Raw genomic sequence first — 15,862 nt, 5'->3', positions numbered from 1 at the left:
AAGCCCTTTGGTCATATAGGGCCATGTTGCTCTTGAAGATCCTCACTATGGGCTATTCCTGAGGTTACAAAAAGGAAAAAGCTCTCAAAGCTACAGCATGCATGGTTTTTGAGAGAAAAGAACGACGAAGAAAAGAGTCAGAGTCCACAAATGGACTAGACAAGCTCTGCAGTGAATAACTAAGCTAATGATTTCTAATTCAAGAACCAAGCATGCAATTTGCAAAACACAATTTACATTGTTCACATTCCAATAACAAAACCCACTGGTTTTAACTTTTCGAACCAAACATAAGAAATAAGTTGGTCTCCAGATCATTCCTACTGGTTTTCATACATCACATTTTCCCTCCTCATTTCCTTTACCAAGGAGTGAATCTTCTAGAGAAAGTACTGCTCACCATGTCCAACTGATCTAAAATAGGCTAACATTTGAGGTAGCAAGTCAAACTTCTCTTCTGTCTTACATTGACTTCACAGGACAGCCTTTCAGTCACATTACAAAAGCAACCAGCTTGGATTGAAAGCATTGGAAATACCACCAGAGACAAGACAGCCACTAAGCCATGCCCAGATGTAGCATTTTAACGAAAGCTGAACTTCCTAGCAAAGAAGATTCCAGTCAAAGGCAGCAATACATGCACTGCAAATTTAGATCCCCTTTAACTATATTTTTTTTTTTTTTTAGAAACTATAACCTGTCTTGTGACATTCTTAGCAGGCTAAGAACAGATTAGACTTAGATAAGTGTGCCTAAAACTGAGAAGAGTTTTCCTCTGTGACTTGACTGCGAAGTACTCTTCCATGTGGTCATTCTATCTTAATTCTACAAAGATGTTCATTACTCCCAAGTGAGGATTATACTGGTAAATATTTGTTCAAGCCATCAAGCTGTGCATTGTCTTCGGTTTTAGCCAATGTGTTTACCAGTGGCTTAAGTTATTCAAAGAAAAAAGTGTAAGCTATGTCAGATAAGAGTATGAACAATGTAGTGCAGATTGGTGGCTTGGCAGTTGTGACACTGAGGACAGTTACAAAAATAAAATGCAAAACATTGCTTCTGTTTGAGAAACCTTGTTTCGCACAAGAAATGGTGGATTCAGTTAATCAGATTAACATAATTAAATGGTGATGTTAAAAATTGAGTATTAAAACAGTTACTCACTAAGCTTGTGAGCCTCAGCTTCCGCATTGGCAACACTAACTTCATTCTGTATTTCACTTTTGTCGAGCATATTTGGAACCCCTGCTATCTAACAGATCAGAAAAAAAATAGATTTAATTATGCTTTTAAGTTTGATGGGAGATAACCTTGATGGGACACTGGGGTTTGATTGTACTATCCCCTGTGCATCAAAACACATAGTAAACACAGCATTAATTTTTCCCTGTGATTTTCATCTTCCTCAAAATGATTTTTCTCCTTAAAACCCATAAAAATCTCATTAAAACCAATTCTTTCATTTGCCGTTAGTGATTCAATATTGCCTTTTGTTGTGCTCAAGTTTAACTCATTATCAAATCAAACATAGTATTAGGGGCTGCATGCTATAAATTTTCTTCTTATATTTTAGTAACTACTTAAAAAGGCATCATGCTCTTTAGAGCAAATGCAGCTACTTCAGTGTTGATTAGTACATCGATTATTCAAAAACTTTTATAAAACTGTTTCATAAGTGATGGTGAAAGCAGAGTAAAGGTAATCTTTCTCTGGATTAAAATCTGCTAAAAAAAGGCAAACTGATGCAGAGTACTGTTTCATTCCATTACCTGCATTTTCTTTTCTTTAGAATCACACAATTGCAATAGGTACCATGAGGAATTTTGTGGCAGAACTTCAAGAAGGCTCAGAGCAGGACGGTTCAAACCCGCCATCAGTGCCACTTCATCTTGCTGGTCAATAGCCTCATTCACTTGGACTAAAGCTATATGAACTGAAATGAAAACAGTGCTTACAAACAGCAAATATGCTTTTGTGAAAAAATACAAGTTCATTGCTGTCAGCATCTCACTTCTTGTAAAAGCCAGTGAGAGTGACAATCTTTATCCAGCAAAGGATTATCTATTTCAAGACTAATCCTACAAAGGGAGTCTCTGGATCTGTGCAAGCCTGTCTGGGAGGAGTTCAACCACAGCTGACTGAAAGGTTATGAATTAATTTTGGGTCTATATAGAAAAGGGGGTCAAAATTTACAGTATTCTGCACACAGAAGGAACTCGAATGTAAGGAAACAGGGCAGGCAATAAATGATTTGAGTGTGAACTGAGGACTTCTTACAGCGAAACCCAGAAACCCAGATCATTAGTCCCCCTAAAGATTAGTAAAGAAGGAGCAGCAAGAAAACACTGTTGTAGACAGACATAAGCTACTTCTGCATATTTTATAATATTCCACAGAAATATTTTGTTTGTTCACGTGGATTCAGGTCACATTCAACTGGAATCTGGGAGATCCCGAGTTACGTGCACACTTCTGTGATCCAGAACAGCTTACTGTTTATCTTATTGATATTGCCTTGAATCTCAGCTTGTGTCAGCAGCTCCTCATAGACATCTCTCTCTTCTTCAGAGATTGTGCCATTCTAAGAAAACAAAACTGTTGCTAGTACAGGCAAAAACTTTACAGAGAGAAAAGTTATTCGCAGGCGTCATTGAAACTTTGTCAGCTGAAATATTTGCTGGACGTATTTGTAAATGAATTTGTCAACCACAGAAACTAAACAAATTAGCACTTTGTGGTAACTTGCTGAGCAGTATTTAAAGCATTTTTTGCTTCCTGTAAAATAACCATGTAAATATAGCGTAGTATTTTTCAACTACAGAAAGCATTTCTCGTCACGTAGAGAATAAAGCAAATAATTTCACATTAAAGATCTGCGGCAGAGGTTATACTTTACGCTCAAAAAAAGTATAATTTTTTTTGCAATTTTTTTAAACAGATTTTTGTTTTATTTTTATTTTACCTCTAAAGCAGGTAATAGAGGAAAAACAGGGTTTTTTTGTTTAAGTCTTCCAGTACTTTTTACTTTGGTCAAAGTTAAGCTACATCATACTTCTAGTAATCAAAGTCTTAAAAAATGGGCTGTCAGCTTGTTGCACTAGCACTATGCATCTTTTTCAGCTTGAAAGTGTGGTGGTTTTTTTCCTAATTGCACTATTAACATTAATTTAAGTTAATTTTTAAAACAGTCAGCAACATGAAGGAACATGTATACTATGAGTGCTAATAAAATACCACTACCTTAAGTCTTGCATTTGATTGTTTTCTCCTTTTAGCTTCAAAGAGTTCATTCTGATAGTCTTGTGCAAGTTCTTCATCCACATTTAGCAACACTGCATTTGGGTTCCTTAGAGTTACAATGGTTTGCTCAGCTATTCCCTTCTCAATAGCTTCATTAATTGCTATTACTGCTGCATGCACTGAAATGAAAAGAACAACCCTAAATTTCAGGAAGCAAAACACATTCAAAACTGTCACTGCTTCTTCTGATTTGAGTGTTTAATATATGTTCAACAATTCACATATTCCCCTTCCAACAACCCACTCCTAATGTTTCCCCTAGACATAAAACAAGCATGAAGTCAAGCGATACATTATCGGAGAGAGCAGTTACTGTACAGGTTGCCTAGCTGTTGGTGGTTAACCCATTGCTTAGCGTTAAATTCATGCTATAAAGTTGGTCTAAAATGATTTTGCTCTGTCTCAGTTCAGCACAGCATCACGTGGGAAACATAAGCAGCTGGCACAGTGGAAGACAAACAACCAGAGACACACACTGGTTCCTTTGACATTGAACTTCACAAACAGAGGAAGTTCAGATTGGACATTAGAAGGAGATTCTTCACTGGGAGGCTGGTTGGTTGCTGGAACAGATTCCCCAGGGAAGCGGTCACAGCATCAAATCTGTCAGAGTTCAAGGAGTATCTGGGCAATGCTCCGAGTTATACGATTTAGTTTTAGGTCATGCCACAATGAGCAGGAAGTTGGACTCAATGATCCTTATGGGTTCCTTCCAAATTGAGGTATTCTATGATTTTATAAACACTCAGATCAACTGCAAGGCGCTAAGACAACTGCCATTCTTAGACACACATATCACCCCTGCATCCTTATATAATAAAACACATAGGAAGGATGTAGTATCTTCCACAGTTGTAGAAGAGGCCGCACTGACATAAGTGAAGATAGTAAAAAGTAGTCAAACAACAGCTTCAAGGTTAGGAGAGATGTGAACAGGTATTGGTGAATATTGTGAATCCATCTACCAAGAGAAGCTGTGAGAAGCCTGAGTGGACTTAAATGAGTAGTCTGCAGGGATGGGATAATAGAGAGGATTATAGATAATCTTGCTTTGAAAGCACTTAAGCTTACTTTTTGCATTCTGATTTCTACTATGGCTGACAGCACAGCATGAGTAGTCAGCAGTGGTTTCACTTTGTATCTCCTTTTGCTTACTCCATTTCAGAAGCAGAGTGGTAGACCCTTCCCTCCAGCAGGATCTCCACATCTAACCTCGCTAGTGCTTGAGGGTTCCCAAAGCAGATGTTTCCTGTTCTGGGGCAGCGCCTGTTATCTACAGCACACTCCTTGCCCAAAGGGACAGAAACAGCATCAGGAAACCCTGCTTTTCTATGGAGACTAAAAACACTTCAGAAGTTAAAGGAAATCCTACGCATTCTATAATAAGTTTTCAAAGAAGGAAGTTGCAGCCCTTTCATCTTCAGGGAAGGAAGACAGCTCCCTGGAAAAGTGCTTGGTAGTCACTGTAGCTCTGAAAACTTGCTAAAAAAGGAGACAAACTACCCTCACTTCCAAAGGCAGTATTTTAAGAGCTAGCTTTACAGAAGCATGCATATAGTGAGCTATAGCAGGCTCCAAAATCTGCACCAATCGATGTAGGGAAGTGTGTTTTAAGTTAAGGTATGGAAATCTTAGCACACTAAGGAACATCATAAATCAGCTTGTTTCTATTATACTGCTTTGCAAGGTTTAACAAAGTTTCAATGGAACTTAATTATAATGCAATTTTTATTCCCCCCACCTTCCCACGTACAGTCTGCAGTACTCTTACTAGGTTGTATCAATGACCTGCTGTGCCATTGATCATATTTAAGCCAGCCCTTCTGTTCTTCAGAACAGCAGTCTGAAAAAGGCTAGGATTTTCAACAAAATAACCAGAGCTCAAATGTGGATTGGAGTGGACACACTTCATTTCATGTCATTTAAGTTCAAGAAAGTTTGTGGGGTTTTTTTTAATATATCACTTCATTCCAAAGAACAAACAAACAAAAAAAACCCCAAAAAACCAAACCAGTCCCCCTCCCCCCAAAAAACCCGCATGGAGAAATAATAGATTTACTATGATGGATAGGCTTGGGCAGCAAAAAAGCATTCAACTATGTTTTTGAATGGAAGCTATTCAAGACAGAGTCAAAAGGACTGTAACTATACATCAATCTCCCTAAAAAGGAAAAGCTTATTTAAATATCTCAGGTTGCTGTGCCAAAAAGCAACCTGATGTGTTTGAGGAAAACCTGCAAGGTTCCTGCAAAAATCCAACACAGGAAGGAGGCACAGAGGAGGCATTTCATTCCCATGGCCATCTCCATTGAACCCTCTACGGTGCAGGTACACACGTAGAGGCCAAGTCATCAATCTGGAGGAGCCCTGCTACAAAAACATCATACTCATGCAAAAAATTGTAAGAAATCTTTGTTTCTGGTAGCACTTCCTGTGGTTCAACAGAGATACTCCTGCAGATTGAATGCAGACTGAAAAATTGCAAGAGGTCTTGCAATAATGATGTGGTGTGATAATCAGTGAAAACTTGTTGGCACTAAGAGGTGCCAAACATGGTGAATTAGACCAGAGAAAATATTTTGTTAGCATTCTGTCAAATTACCCAGTAGAAAACAGAACAAAAGCCACACTTACACGCAGCTTCATCCACTGATAATTCACTGGCCAGAATCCCACCAATTTTACTAAAAGATGGCATCTGTATACCGTACTTCTCTAACTCCTTTCGCATGTTGCTGATTTCTTCCTCTGTTTACATAAAAAAAGAAAAAAATTAGAAGAAAAGTATTAAGAACTTCTTTATGAATCACCATACCTACAAATACGGGTGCAGTATTTTGGAAGTGCATGTGGTCAGAGCTTCTTAGCAGACTTTCCTCCACATTTTGAAGGAATCTAAGATGTGACAAGTATTCCATGCAAATTCACTCCCTTCCATCCTTCCCAGTCCAACATTCATTAAAAATAACAGCCTCCCACCTACTTTATTAGCATGTGTCATAACAACCATGTAGGAGGAGAAAGACCATAACAGAAAATATGTACAAAGTTAGCAGATTTACTGGGTGATAAAACCATCTAACATATGATCAGATAATCAGTTTATTACCTGTGAAGTCTACTTTTCCCAATAGGTCCTGGATTTGTGGTGCTAATCCTAGTTTGAACAGATATAAACTGCAAAGAAGAAAATTAAAATGTAAAGTCCTGCATGTGGTTGAGGTGTCCATTTTCTGTACAAGAGAAAAGTATTTTTATGAATCTTGTCCTTTAATCCTTGAATTTTGTGGGCCAGTATGGAGTAAACCCTTCAGTTTTCTTTATTCTGGATTTTCAAGTTTTACAGGAAAAGAATTATTTTTTCACTTAATATTTCAAAGCAACATCTCTAAGAGAGGCACTGTCAGTGTATGTCAGATCACAGGGGATGTGTAAACAAGTAGGAAAACTTAATGGAAGACAGTTAAAAAGTTTTTAAAGCCCACATTGGCAGGCGAGGGGGGGCGGAAATCAAGGAATGAATGCACTTCAGTACAATTTATACCTTTGGATCTATGTACTGTCTGACTTACACTGCATCTTCCTTGTAATTAATATCTGAAGACACACAAATCACTGACACCCTTCTTACTAAGTGTAGAGGAACAAGGACCTATAAGTTTGTACAAGCCTATCTCACATATATTTGTGTGATCAGCTATTTATCTTTCGTAAGACAAAAAAAGATCAATTTGAAGTGATATATAGCATGTACATTTTTGTTTCAATATAGCATGGAAAAACATATATACTGATTCCTAGAACTCTAGGGTGCTATGTGAAAAAAAAATAATATCTGAGACAATGCATATTTTCTCAGTATCTTCCAAAGATATGTATTTATCTATGAAAGATTAGTGTTTCTACAGTTTATCAAATATGTATACAATTTCATATATAATTTATACATAAGATCAACAAACAAGTGAGTTTCGCAAGCAGGGATTGAAAAGGTAGATTTTAAAACCAAGACTTAAATAATGCTTTCCTCCAAAACGATTATTTTGCACCACTTACTTTAATCACCTCACCCCAACGTCATGCATTGCAACTGTGCATTGAAGATTAGGAGCTTTGTTTCTAGAAGGGGGCTCTTCCCTGTTGTGTTTTGTCATTTGGGTTTTTTTGCTATTAGCAAATCACAGGATAAGACTTCAAAGCAAGTATTTGTAATTGTCACATTTCAGAGCACACAGAATCAACATTTCATTTTCCATACTGCCTCAGCTGCTCCTCTGCTCTGTCACAACCTGAATGGACACAACAGCACATCTCATGTAGGTCAACACTTTTGACTGCTGCAGCCCCTCAGAATCATTGTTTTCAAAGCAGTCTTAAATGCAAATTTTCTGTACTATGACTATAGTAATGGAGGACCACGCTCCTCCATTACCCTTATCTACTTGCCAGTCTTTCCTTGCCGGCTTTGAAAGAGATTTTACTTGAAGTCTGAGACAGAGAAATAGTCCTGGCTGAAGTACTGGGTGGGTATGAAGCTGAAGGGTGTTATACAAACAGTTATGGAGATCAGCAGCAGCACAGGGATTCGCTGCTTTTTTGGGGGGATTACCATAATAAAAAGACAGATAAAAAAAGTGGTACGAACATCTGAGACTAATATTTTTGCTACTCAGCCCTTCCGGGAGGATACTGAACCACGTGTGTTACTTCTACACTCTTTTGTTTGGATAAATGTATTAACCACCAGGTGGTGCTGAAAATGTGTTTCGAGTCTTGCAGGGAGCACCAACACACTTCTACTCTGTATTAGGTTATAATTTCACTTGAAACAGCTTGCTTAGTGCTTTTATAGTGTAACTTGAACCTCAGGAAACCCACATAAAATCAAAAGCAGGGGATCTTGGCCTTAAGAAAGCTGGATATGAGGCTTCAGGAGCAGGGGAGAAACAAATGGGAAAGGGAAGTTCCCAGGTGAAGTTCCCCTTGCTTGCCCATGGAGAACTGCAATTCACTTCAGACAGAGGTTCATGAGTCTTGTTTTATGGTTAGCTCATATATAACATGCCATAAAAAACAAATCTGAAAATAGTGTGTCTTTTCTTCTTTAAGAAATGTGTATGTTTTCCTACTGCTTATTTGGAAAACAAAGTTTAGAAGCTGTCAAGATTCAGAGGGATAGTTTGTCCAGGAGGTAGCAGTGATCTGCTTGCTTACTTTACAAGCAGATTTGTCATTTGACAACTAAGTTTTTCAGAGTGTGTGTGTGTGTGTGTGTGTGTGTGTGTAAAACAAAGTCTCGGAAGCACTGCTATTTATTAACATGAATCGCTCTTAACATCTTGATTTAAATGAAGCGGTTCTTAACCTCATTTAGTCCAGGAACAAATCCAAATCGGCTTTCACAAGAAAAATGGTGCACGAAATGAGACTTATGCCTTTGTATTTTTCATGTTGGGCTTTAAGTATTGATGTTTCAACATGAAAAAAGCAAGAGGGTAATTATATCCAACAGGAGTCTAGAAATTGTTTGTTACGTCGTTCCTTCCTGGCCAGAGCAGTGCTGAATTTGACAGTGCAAGTTGTTCCACATACACTGGGTGCAATGGTCTTCATTTCAGACTTAAACTAGGACATATTCTAAAAAATATATTTAAACCTTCTTGCTTAAAGTCATTATCTATCTTCAGGCACTCTAAGAGCTAAAAGATCATCAAACCCCAAATAACCAGAGACTGTCCTCTGAAATGTTAACATTTCAGACGTCAAATAGACCCTTCGGATAGATGGAGATTTTTGCTCCTATTACCTACAGTTAAGGCTATTTCATGCTTCTTAAAGGGGAAATTAAAAATAATCTTATCAATTTTAAGCACTTTAGTTACGCACACTAACTGTGTATAAATGAATTCAAGTAGGAAAAGTCTGAACTAAAGATGGCATCAGGATTTCCAAGAATGAGAATAAGAAAATATCCTGTGTTAAATTTACATAATTTTGTTGGAAAGCTCAAGAATCATGTTGCTTCAGAGTAATGACTTGGTAACAACTAAAAAAAGAATAAGTAGGTCAACCCCTCACCTCTGAGAAAGTGTTCAATTTTCCCAAGTTATAAGCCTTTGAAATTTGAGCATGTGCTCCAAGATGCATTAGATTTTAGCTTTTCAACCCAATGGTGATTCTTCATACAGTGGTCATGTGCATATGCTACAGCTGCAAAGGTGAAAAGCTTGACTACGATTGCTGTTTCCGGATGCTGTGGTGCTGGACCCTGAGAACAGCAGGGATAGGGACTTTTCCAAGGTCAGTGAACTCTGGATGATTCCCTGGAAGAGGACTCTCTAATAAACCCAGAGAGTAAAGCTGGTAGGGTGCACAATGTGAAGCTGGGGAGACAGATGCCAGCAGCAGAAGAGGAACAGAATTAGAGTCCTGCAGCCCAGTGTTCCCCTGGTGTCAATAAATATGGGAACACCGCTAGCCAAGCCAATGCCCTGCCTGTAATTCTGTTTGCTAGATTGCTTTCAGTGTAGGCTGTATGCCATTTAATACTAACATGGGAGTTTAATTTGAAAGGATGCAGAGAATTAGTTTGAAAGTGAAGGACTTACGCATTTTAGGGAAAGGTATAGAAATAAATGAAGCTCAACAATTGTTCCTTCAATTGTTACATCCTGCCTGTAAGTCTGTTTCTAAAATAATAGCTTGTAAGTACAGAGTTGTAGCTTTGTGTTGATACACATCAAGAAGAAGTAATTTAAACAAGACAAACTTGGAAGTGAAAGCTAAGACAATACAGACTAGTTCTGATGCTGGCATAAGTGTTGTGACCTGTCAAGATGGAGAAAGGAAAGATTTTGAAAAGGTCAACCTACTGCAAAATTCAGTTCAAAATGATAAGAGTTATTGCTGTTGCAAAGATTAGGGAGAACTTAAGAAGGTATCTAATTGATGGGCTTATTGTTCATGTAGCATTCAAATGCACAGTTGGTGAAGCGTTCCTCCATACATGAGGGAGCAAATATTGGAAAGCCTCATTGTGTTCTTCCACCTCCTGCAAAACATTCAAGTCAGTACATAACATGGCTGGAGGGGCACTCAGCAAACCATGTCATCCTGAGCTGGTTAACACCAGAGCCCCATGCATCTAATTCAAGAAATCACTTTAAGCTTACATGAGACACCCACTGATAGAACAGACTGCACTATCAAGTTTTAGGTGAGAGCTATCCTCAAACAGTCCTGGTGATGCTCTGTAGTTAGAATTACACCAGACGTAATAATTTCAAGAAGCAACACTTGCAAATATGACAAAAAAACCCGTCCAAAACTAACAACCCAGCCCAATAAGAAACACCACAACAAAACCAGGACTGTCAACTCTTAACACCTAGCATTTGAAAAAAATGCGAACTTTGGTGGTACAACCTGTTTTTATTGGCAGTGAGCACACACAGAGTGCAAGAGTGGCCACATCATTTCAAGGATTAGACCTTAGAAAGTTTCAATTACAGCATGTATTGAATAGTTTCTGACCTATAGCCCTGGAGCAGCTGGTGTGCCTTTAAACACCACCATTAGGAACACAGAAGAGTGTTTGGGGCATATGGTAATTATGTTCTCTGCAAGACTAGTTGCAAGAAAGTAACGAAAGGGAAAGGTCTCCATGTGCAGGAAATGAGCTAGGAGAGCCACAAGAGGGAGGAGCTGCCTGCTAACACCACTGCCCCTCATGCCGGGGACAGCATGAGGCAGATGTTTATTACTCTTGCTAAAAATCACGAAAATCCTTTAAGGAAGGATATAAAAAAAAAAATAAACTAAACTCTACGTTCAATGATGTGGTCAAAGCCCTCCCAAATTTACATTCAAAATCAAGCTGCTCAGAACTTTAAAATCTTGGAAAATACTAATTTTTACCCTGATGAGTAGTTATTTGCTTCATTTTGGGACAGTAAGATGTCAGTTCATCATCATTTTCACTCTGATCAGCCTGTCTGCCCCATGCAAAGTTTTATTTGGTTTCTATACAGTATGTTTGGAAATACTGTGAACTTTGTGAAAAGGTGTGCTCATTGAGAGAAGGGTGTCTGCACTAAGTTCAATTGTCTTTACTTTTTATTTTTAAAACAATTTGGCCAATAGTCATGAAAAAATTGGACTTTTGTTTCCAACTTTAAATTAATAAACATTTAATTCTGTTAGATTTTGATATACTGGTTGCCCTAAAGCCATTTCATGACTTACACTCCTAGATTTGGCAATTACTTTAACTTTTACTCCTGTCACTAGTTACCTTAGAGCGTGAATGCAATATATCATCCTAGGGATGTTTTTCCTATCATAGACATCCGTAGTCTCTGGATAAAAGATCTAAAAAACAAAGAGCACACAGTTAAAGGAGAAGACATATTACTGAGCAGAAAAGTAGCTAAAAAAAGCTCTCTGCAGGACTATACCTTAAACTTACAGAATTTCAGCTGCTACTTCTATACAATTATGAATCAAGTCTCTTCTGATGTTATTTTAGCTTTACCAGTAGTTTTCATAAGGAAGAATTCAATAAAGCGTTAAAAAAATACTGGGGGAGTGGGGATCAGAAAGATAAGCAGACAGTATTTCAGCAAGATTTTTAGAAAAGGTCCTTTGGCAGAAGCTCCAGCACTAGAACAAGCAGTAGGGCTTGTCCTTCTACAGACACCCCAAACCTGGGATGCAGCTACAATTTACAACACCTCCTTGCAAACCAAGCTTATCAAGGATGTTTTAAAACTGCAAAATTCTAATTGCCAGCACCCCTAACTTTGTGAATACATCATTCACAGAGAAAGATATTCAGAGAGGAATAGAGGAATATTAAGCAATTTTGCCAAAAAGTCACATCATAAGTTCCAGTTCTGGTTCTATCACTAATTTGTTCCTGGCCTTGGTCCCAGTCCCTGAACACTGCTTCTCAAAAAAAAAAATAAAAAATTTAAAATAAAAGGCTTAGTTAGCCATGAGAGTTGGCAGTGTGCTTCCAGCCCAGGCTGGGAAGCTGGGACTGTGCTGTCCCATAGTTAATGAGACAAGACTGAGTAAGTCAGTAGTACAGTGCCCTCTTCATCTTTCACTCACAATAGTTCTGGGAGGGAAAACAGGGAAAGCATTTGGCCATGACCACCTTCTGCAACAGAAGCAAAACGTTTCAGAAGAGAGATGGCAGGGTGGAAATCAGCCAGGTGAATGGATGACTCAAGTTAGACAAGAAAAAAGCCTGACCTGGGAAAGGCAGGACCCTCCCCATCTCTGTGGCATTTCTGCTGGCAGTCATGGGTGCCCCTTTCTGCTTATGGGCACCTGCAGTGGGTTTGACTGCAGACTGGCCACTAGTCCCTACAGCCCTTCAGGCAGCTGCCTCAGCATCCCTGCTGTGCCTGGCCTCAGGCCAGGCACCCCAGTATGGCTGCTGGGCAGTCTGGGTGAGGGATTACTTCCCCCCAGCCGTGTGCAGACGTCAAAATGTCCGAACAATCAGAGCGAGAGTTTCCACACTGCCCTTTCTTAAAGGATTTTCACCTGAAAAAGACTTACTTTTGCCCAGAAACAGCAGCAGAGGGGGACATGACAAGCAAAGACCCACAAGAAGGAGGATAAATATAAGAGCTGACGCAAGAAAGCAGCTGACAGAAGAGGAGCAGCATAGCTACGTAGATGCACTGGAGCGTGCAAGGGCAGTCTGGAAACAGGGTAGAGGCAGAGAAACTGGGAGACACATTAGGAGAAAGAGGCAGAAAAGACATGATGAGAGTGAGCGAGCTGAACGAAGCAAATATTTAAGTTTTGTGGTTTAAACCATATTCCTTTCAGGCCCCCACAATGACTGCACAAGCAATAAGATATAGCTAAACCACTGCTAGCATTTCTACTTGTCTTCCCACAGGAGAAGCACCCTGAGTATTTCTACACACAGTGCTTGTCCACAGCAGCCTCAGCCCACGCACACTAGCAGCAGTAGCACATAACTGACACTCCCACAGTTTCAGCATTATCTTCACTTCAGATTTGTTTCCGAAATAACCCCTTCCCTATAGAGTTACTGTAAGCAGCTGTTTATGCTCAAACAAATAAAAGGGCATCTCAGTGAGTCAGTGCCTTGAGCTGGTTTCTTTGCTAAAATTTAAAGGCTTACCTTAGGCAAACCAATGGACTCCATTGCTCTTAACCACTGCACAGTATTGTCAGTGTGCCGAAAATGAAGGCCAGATCGCTATTGCAAACATAGAAGGAAAAGATGGTAAAAGTCACATAAAGCAGGTCTGAATGTGGAGACCTAAAGCGTCACAATCTCATTACTGCTTGTGGAGCATCCTGACACATCAATGTCCCCATGCTGCGCAGCTAAGCCAGATTTGTACCCATCTGAGTGGGCTTCTACTGATGTGGCCATTTGCGCAGCCCTTCAGTAGTCTTTGGGAGTGAAGACTGTCTGTCAAATACTGGGAACCACTACCTCCAAAATACAGAAGTGCCAACACTGCTCAGCACTTCTGTGAAGGAGAATGGATAAGGAGCTCTTACTGACTTGTCAGATTTATCTGAATATCTGACCCTCTCTACAGTCTAGGCAGGCAGCAGTTAGAAGAGCAGAACGGGATTATTTTTTTTTTAATGTTTTTTTTTAATTTTCAAAGAGTCAGGGTGAAAGTGGAAAAGAAGCCTGAAGTCAAGTTTTGGAGATTTTCAGAAGAGACGTTTAAATGTAACCAGGATTCTTAACCATGGTTCTGTAACAATATGGGACCTAGAACAGCTTAATTTCTCAACTCCCAAACAACAGCCAGTGATTACACCTTTAAAATGACCAGTAATTACACTTTAAAAACAACCATTTAAATTTTTTTCTGCCTGTTCTATATGCTGAAACAATGCATTCCATATTGGGATTGCTAATATGCATGTATATATTTCTATATTATTGTGGATCTTGGAGTTAATGAACAGCTTGCACAAGTAGCAAGCTAACCTTAATTACCATGAGCTTGGTTTTTGCTTCTCAGTGTTAACTTTGATAAAATAAACACACATATCTAATGAAGTAAATGTTCTTCCCTACAAGATGAGTAAAATTTGGAATAGTTATCAAGTTTAATTCCTGAATTATTTTTGGCTTCTATTCCTAACAAGAAATAATTGTATAAATGGTAAAGCTCATGTTCTCCCTGGAGCTAGCAGTGTAATTTGTTCAGCTTTAAAAGCATTAAGTGACACTAACAGTTTTTGTAAGGTTAAAACATTTCTAACATCATGCTGGCTTAGCGCTGTGTGTCTTCCATCTAGTCCTGACAATCTGACAGAAGAGGTGCAGAACATCAACCATGCTTGGTACCTTTAAGAGTTGGAAGACAGACATCATTTCTTTTTTCTGTCTTGTCAGTGAGAGAAATGAAAAACTTATTACCTTATAGCGTGCCTGCTCCACATCGTATATCTTTTTGTCTGACACCACGTTAGGGGCAAAGAATTTCGCAAGCTTGGCAAGGTAAACGCCATTTCTTAAGCCTTCCTCCAGCTCCGTAGTTGGGGGCAGCTCTTCCTCCAAACAGACCTCCATCCACCTATAGAGACATCATTTGAGAAACATTGTTATTTGTGATTTTAATAGAAGTGACATCTTTCACCCACAACCATTGCACTTTTAATGTCACTACCACAACACAATCATAAGATAAGAGGGTACAGGCTAAGGACAAAATTCTTGCATTCATTCACATGGCAGGTCAAAATGACTAGAGAATAGAGTTTGCACCATGTGACCCATCAATTACCAAACAACATGCTTTGAAGTATAAATGCCCTAAGAGGGTCTTTAACTTAGATCTTTTGAACAAAACTATGCTTTTAAATAGGCAATAATTTTAGATGAAACCAGAAGAAAACACAGAGTACAATGTATTATTGATGTTTGCATTTAAAAAAGAATCCATGATAGGAATGCCAGGGCAAAACCTCAAAAGCATCAAGGCCAATGTGTTGGATGAACCTGGTTCCTGCAGCCAATATGCCCTACAGTCCAAGCTCACAGCAATGTTCATCTTAGTACAGAACATGCCTGCAGCTCATCCTCCTCCCACAGAATATGACAGCTCTCCATATCCACCTGTGAAACACACAGTGCCAGTGCTTAGAGGAAGGAGTGAAGCTTTTTGTTGAAACAGCCTAAGGTACTTTATGTATTTGAGGTCTGCCTAGCACTGAGTGGCTGAAACATTCACATAGGATGGCTTCTAGTCAATGAGTGACTAAGGCCTTCAAGAAGGTAAACCAGTTATGCTTTTGAGACTTGGATGTGATAGATATGGTAGTAGGTATAAAACAATTGTTAAATACATAACCAGTTCAGAAGGCCAGTAACAGACGTTAAAGCCGTATTATCCAGTGTGTTTATATGGAGTAGCCAAGAAAAACTGCTACCAAAGCGCTCCTGAAAAAGGTTAGCATTCTAATGACTAGACCAGAAGTCCTTACATTGGTGGTCTAAGTGTTTTCGCCCTGTGATATTATTGTTATCTCTAGCAGATAAATC

The 15,862-nt window shown here is 39.0% G+C and overlaps 1 protein-coding gene across 1 annotated transcript in view; it reads right to left on the bottom strand.

Moving 5' to 3' along the window:
- Positions 1 to 14,894, bottom strand: part of LOC104401783 (ras GTPase-activating-like protein IQGAP1) — a gene marked incomplete at both ends in the record, with an annotated part of 51,258 nt that extends 36,364 nt beyond the window's left edge. Inside the window, 9 exons of the mRNA XM_010009473.1 lie at positions 1,165 to 1,252; positions 1,770 to 1,933; positions 2,494 to 2,581; positions 3,235 to 3,419; positions 5,935 to 6,048; positions 6,410 to 6,477; positions 11,594 to 11,670; positions 13,469 to 13,546; positions 14,738 to 14,894. Coding sequence (XP_010007775.1) covers positions 1,165 to 1,252; positions 1,770 to 1,933; positions 2,494 to 2,581; positions 3,235 to 3,419; positions 5,935 to 6,048; positions 6,410 to 6,477; positions 11,594 to 11,670; positions 13,469 to 13,546; positions 14,738 to 14,894 — 1,019 coding nt within the window. The remainder of the gene's footprint in view (positions 1 to 1,164; positions 1,253 to 1,769; positions 1,934 to 2,493; positions 2,582 to 3,234; positions 3,420 to 5,934; positions 6,049 to 6,409; positions 6,478 to 11,593; positions 11,671 to 13,468; positions 13,547 to 14,737) is intronic.
- Between the last annotated feature and the right edge of the window lie 968 nt (positions 14,895 to 15,862).

Source organism: Nestor notabilis, unplaced genomic scaffold (assembly GCF_000696875.1).
Source record: "Nestor notabilis isolate BGI_N333 unplaced genomic scaffold, ASM69687v1 scaffold11462, whole genome shotgun sequence".
Taxonomy (NCBI): domain Eukaryota; kingdom Metazoa; phylum Chordata; class Aves; order Psittaciformes; family Psittacidae; genus Nestor; species Nestor notabilis.
Note: the sequence above shows the minus strand (reverse complement) of the source record. Positions and strands in the feature narration are given on the sequence as shown.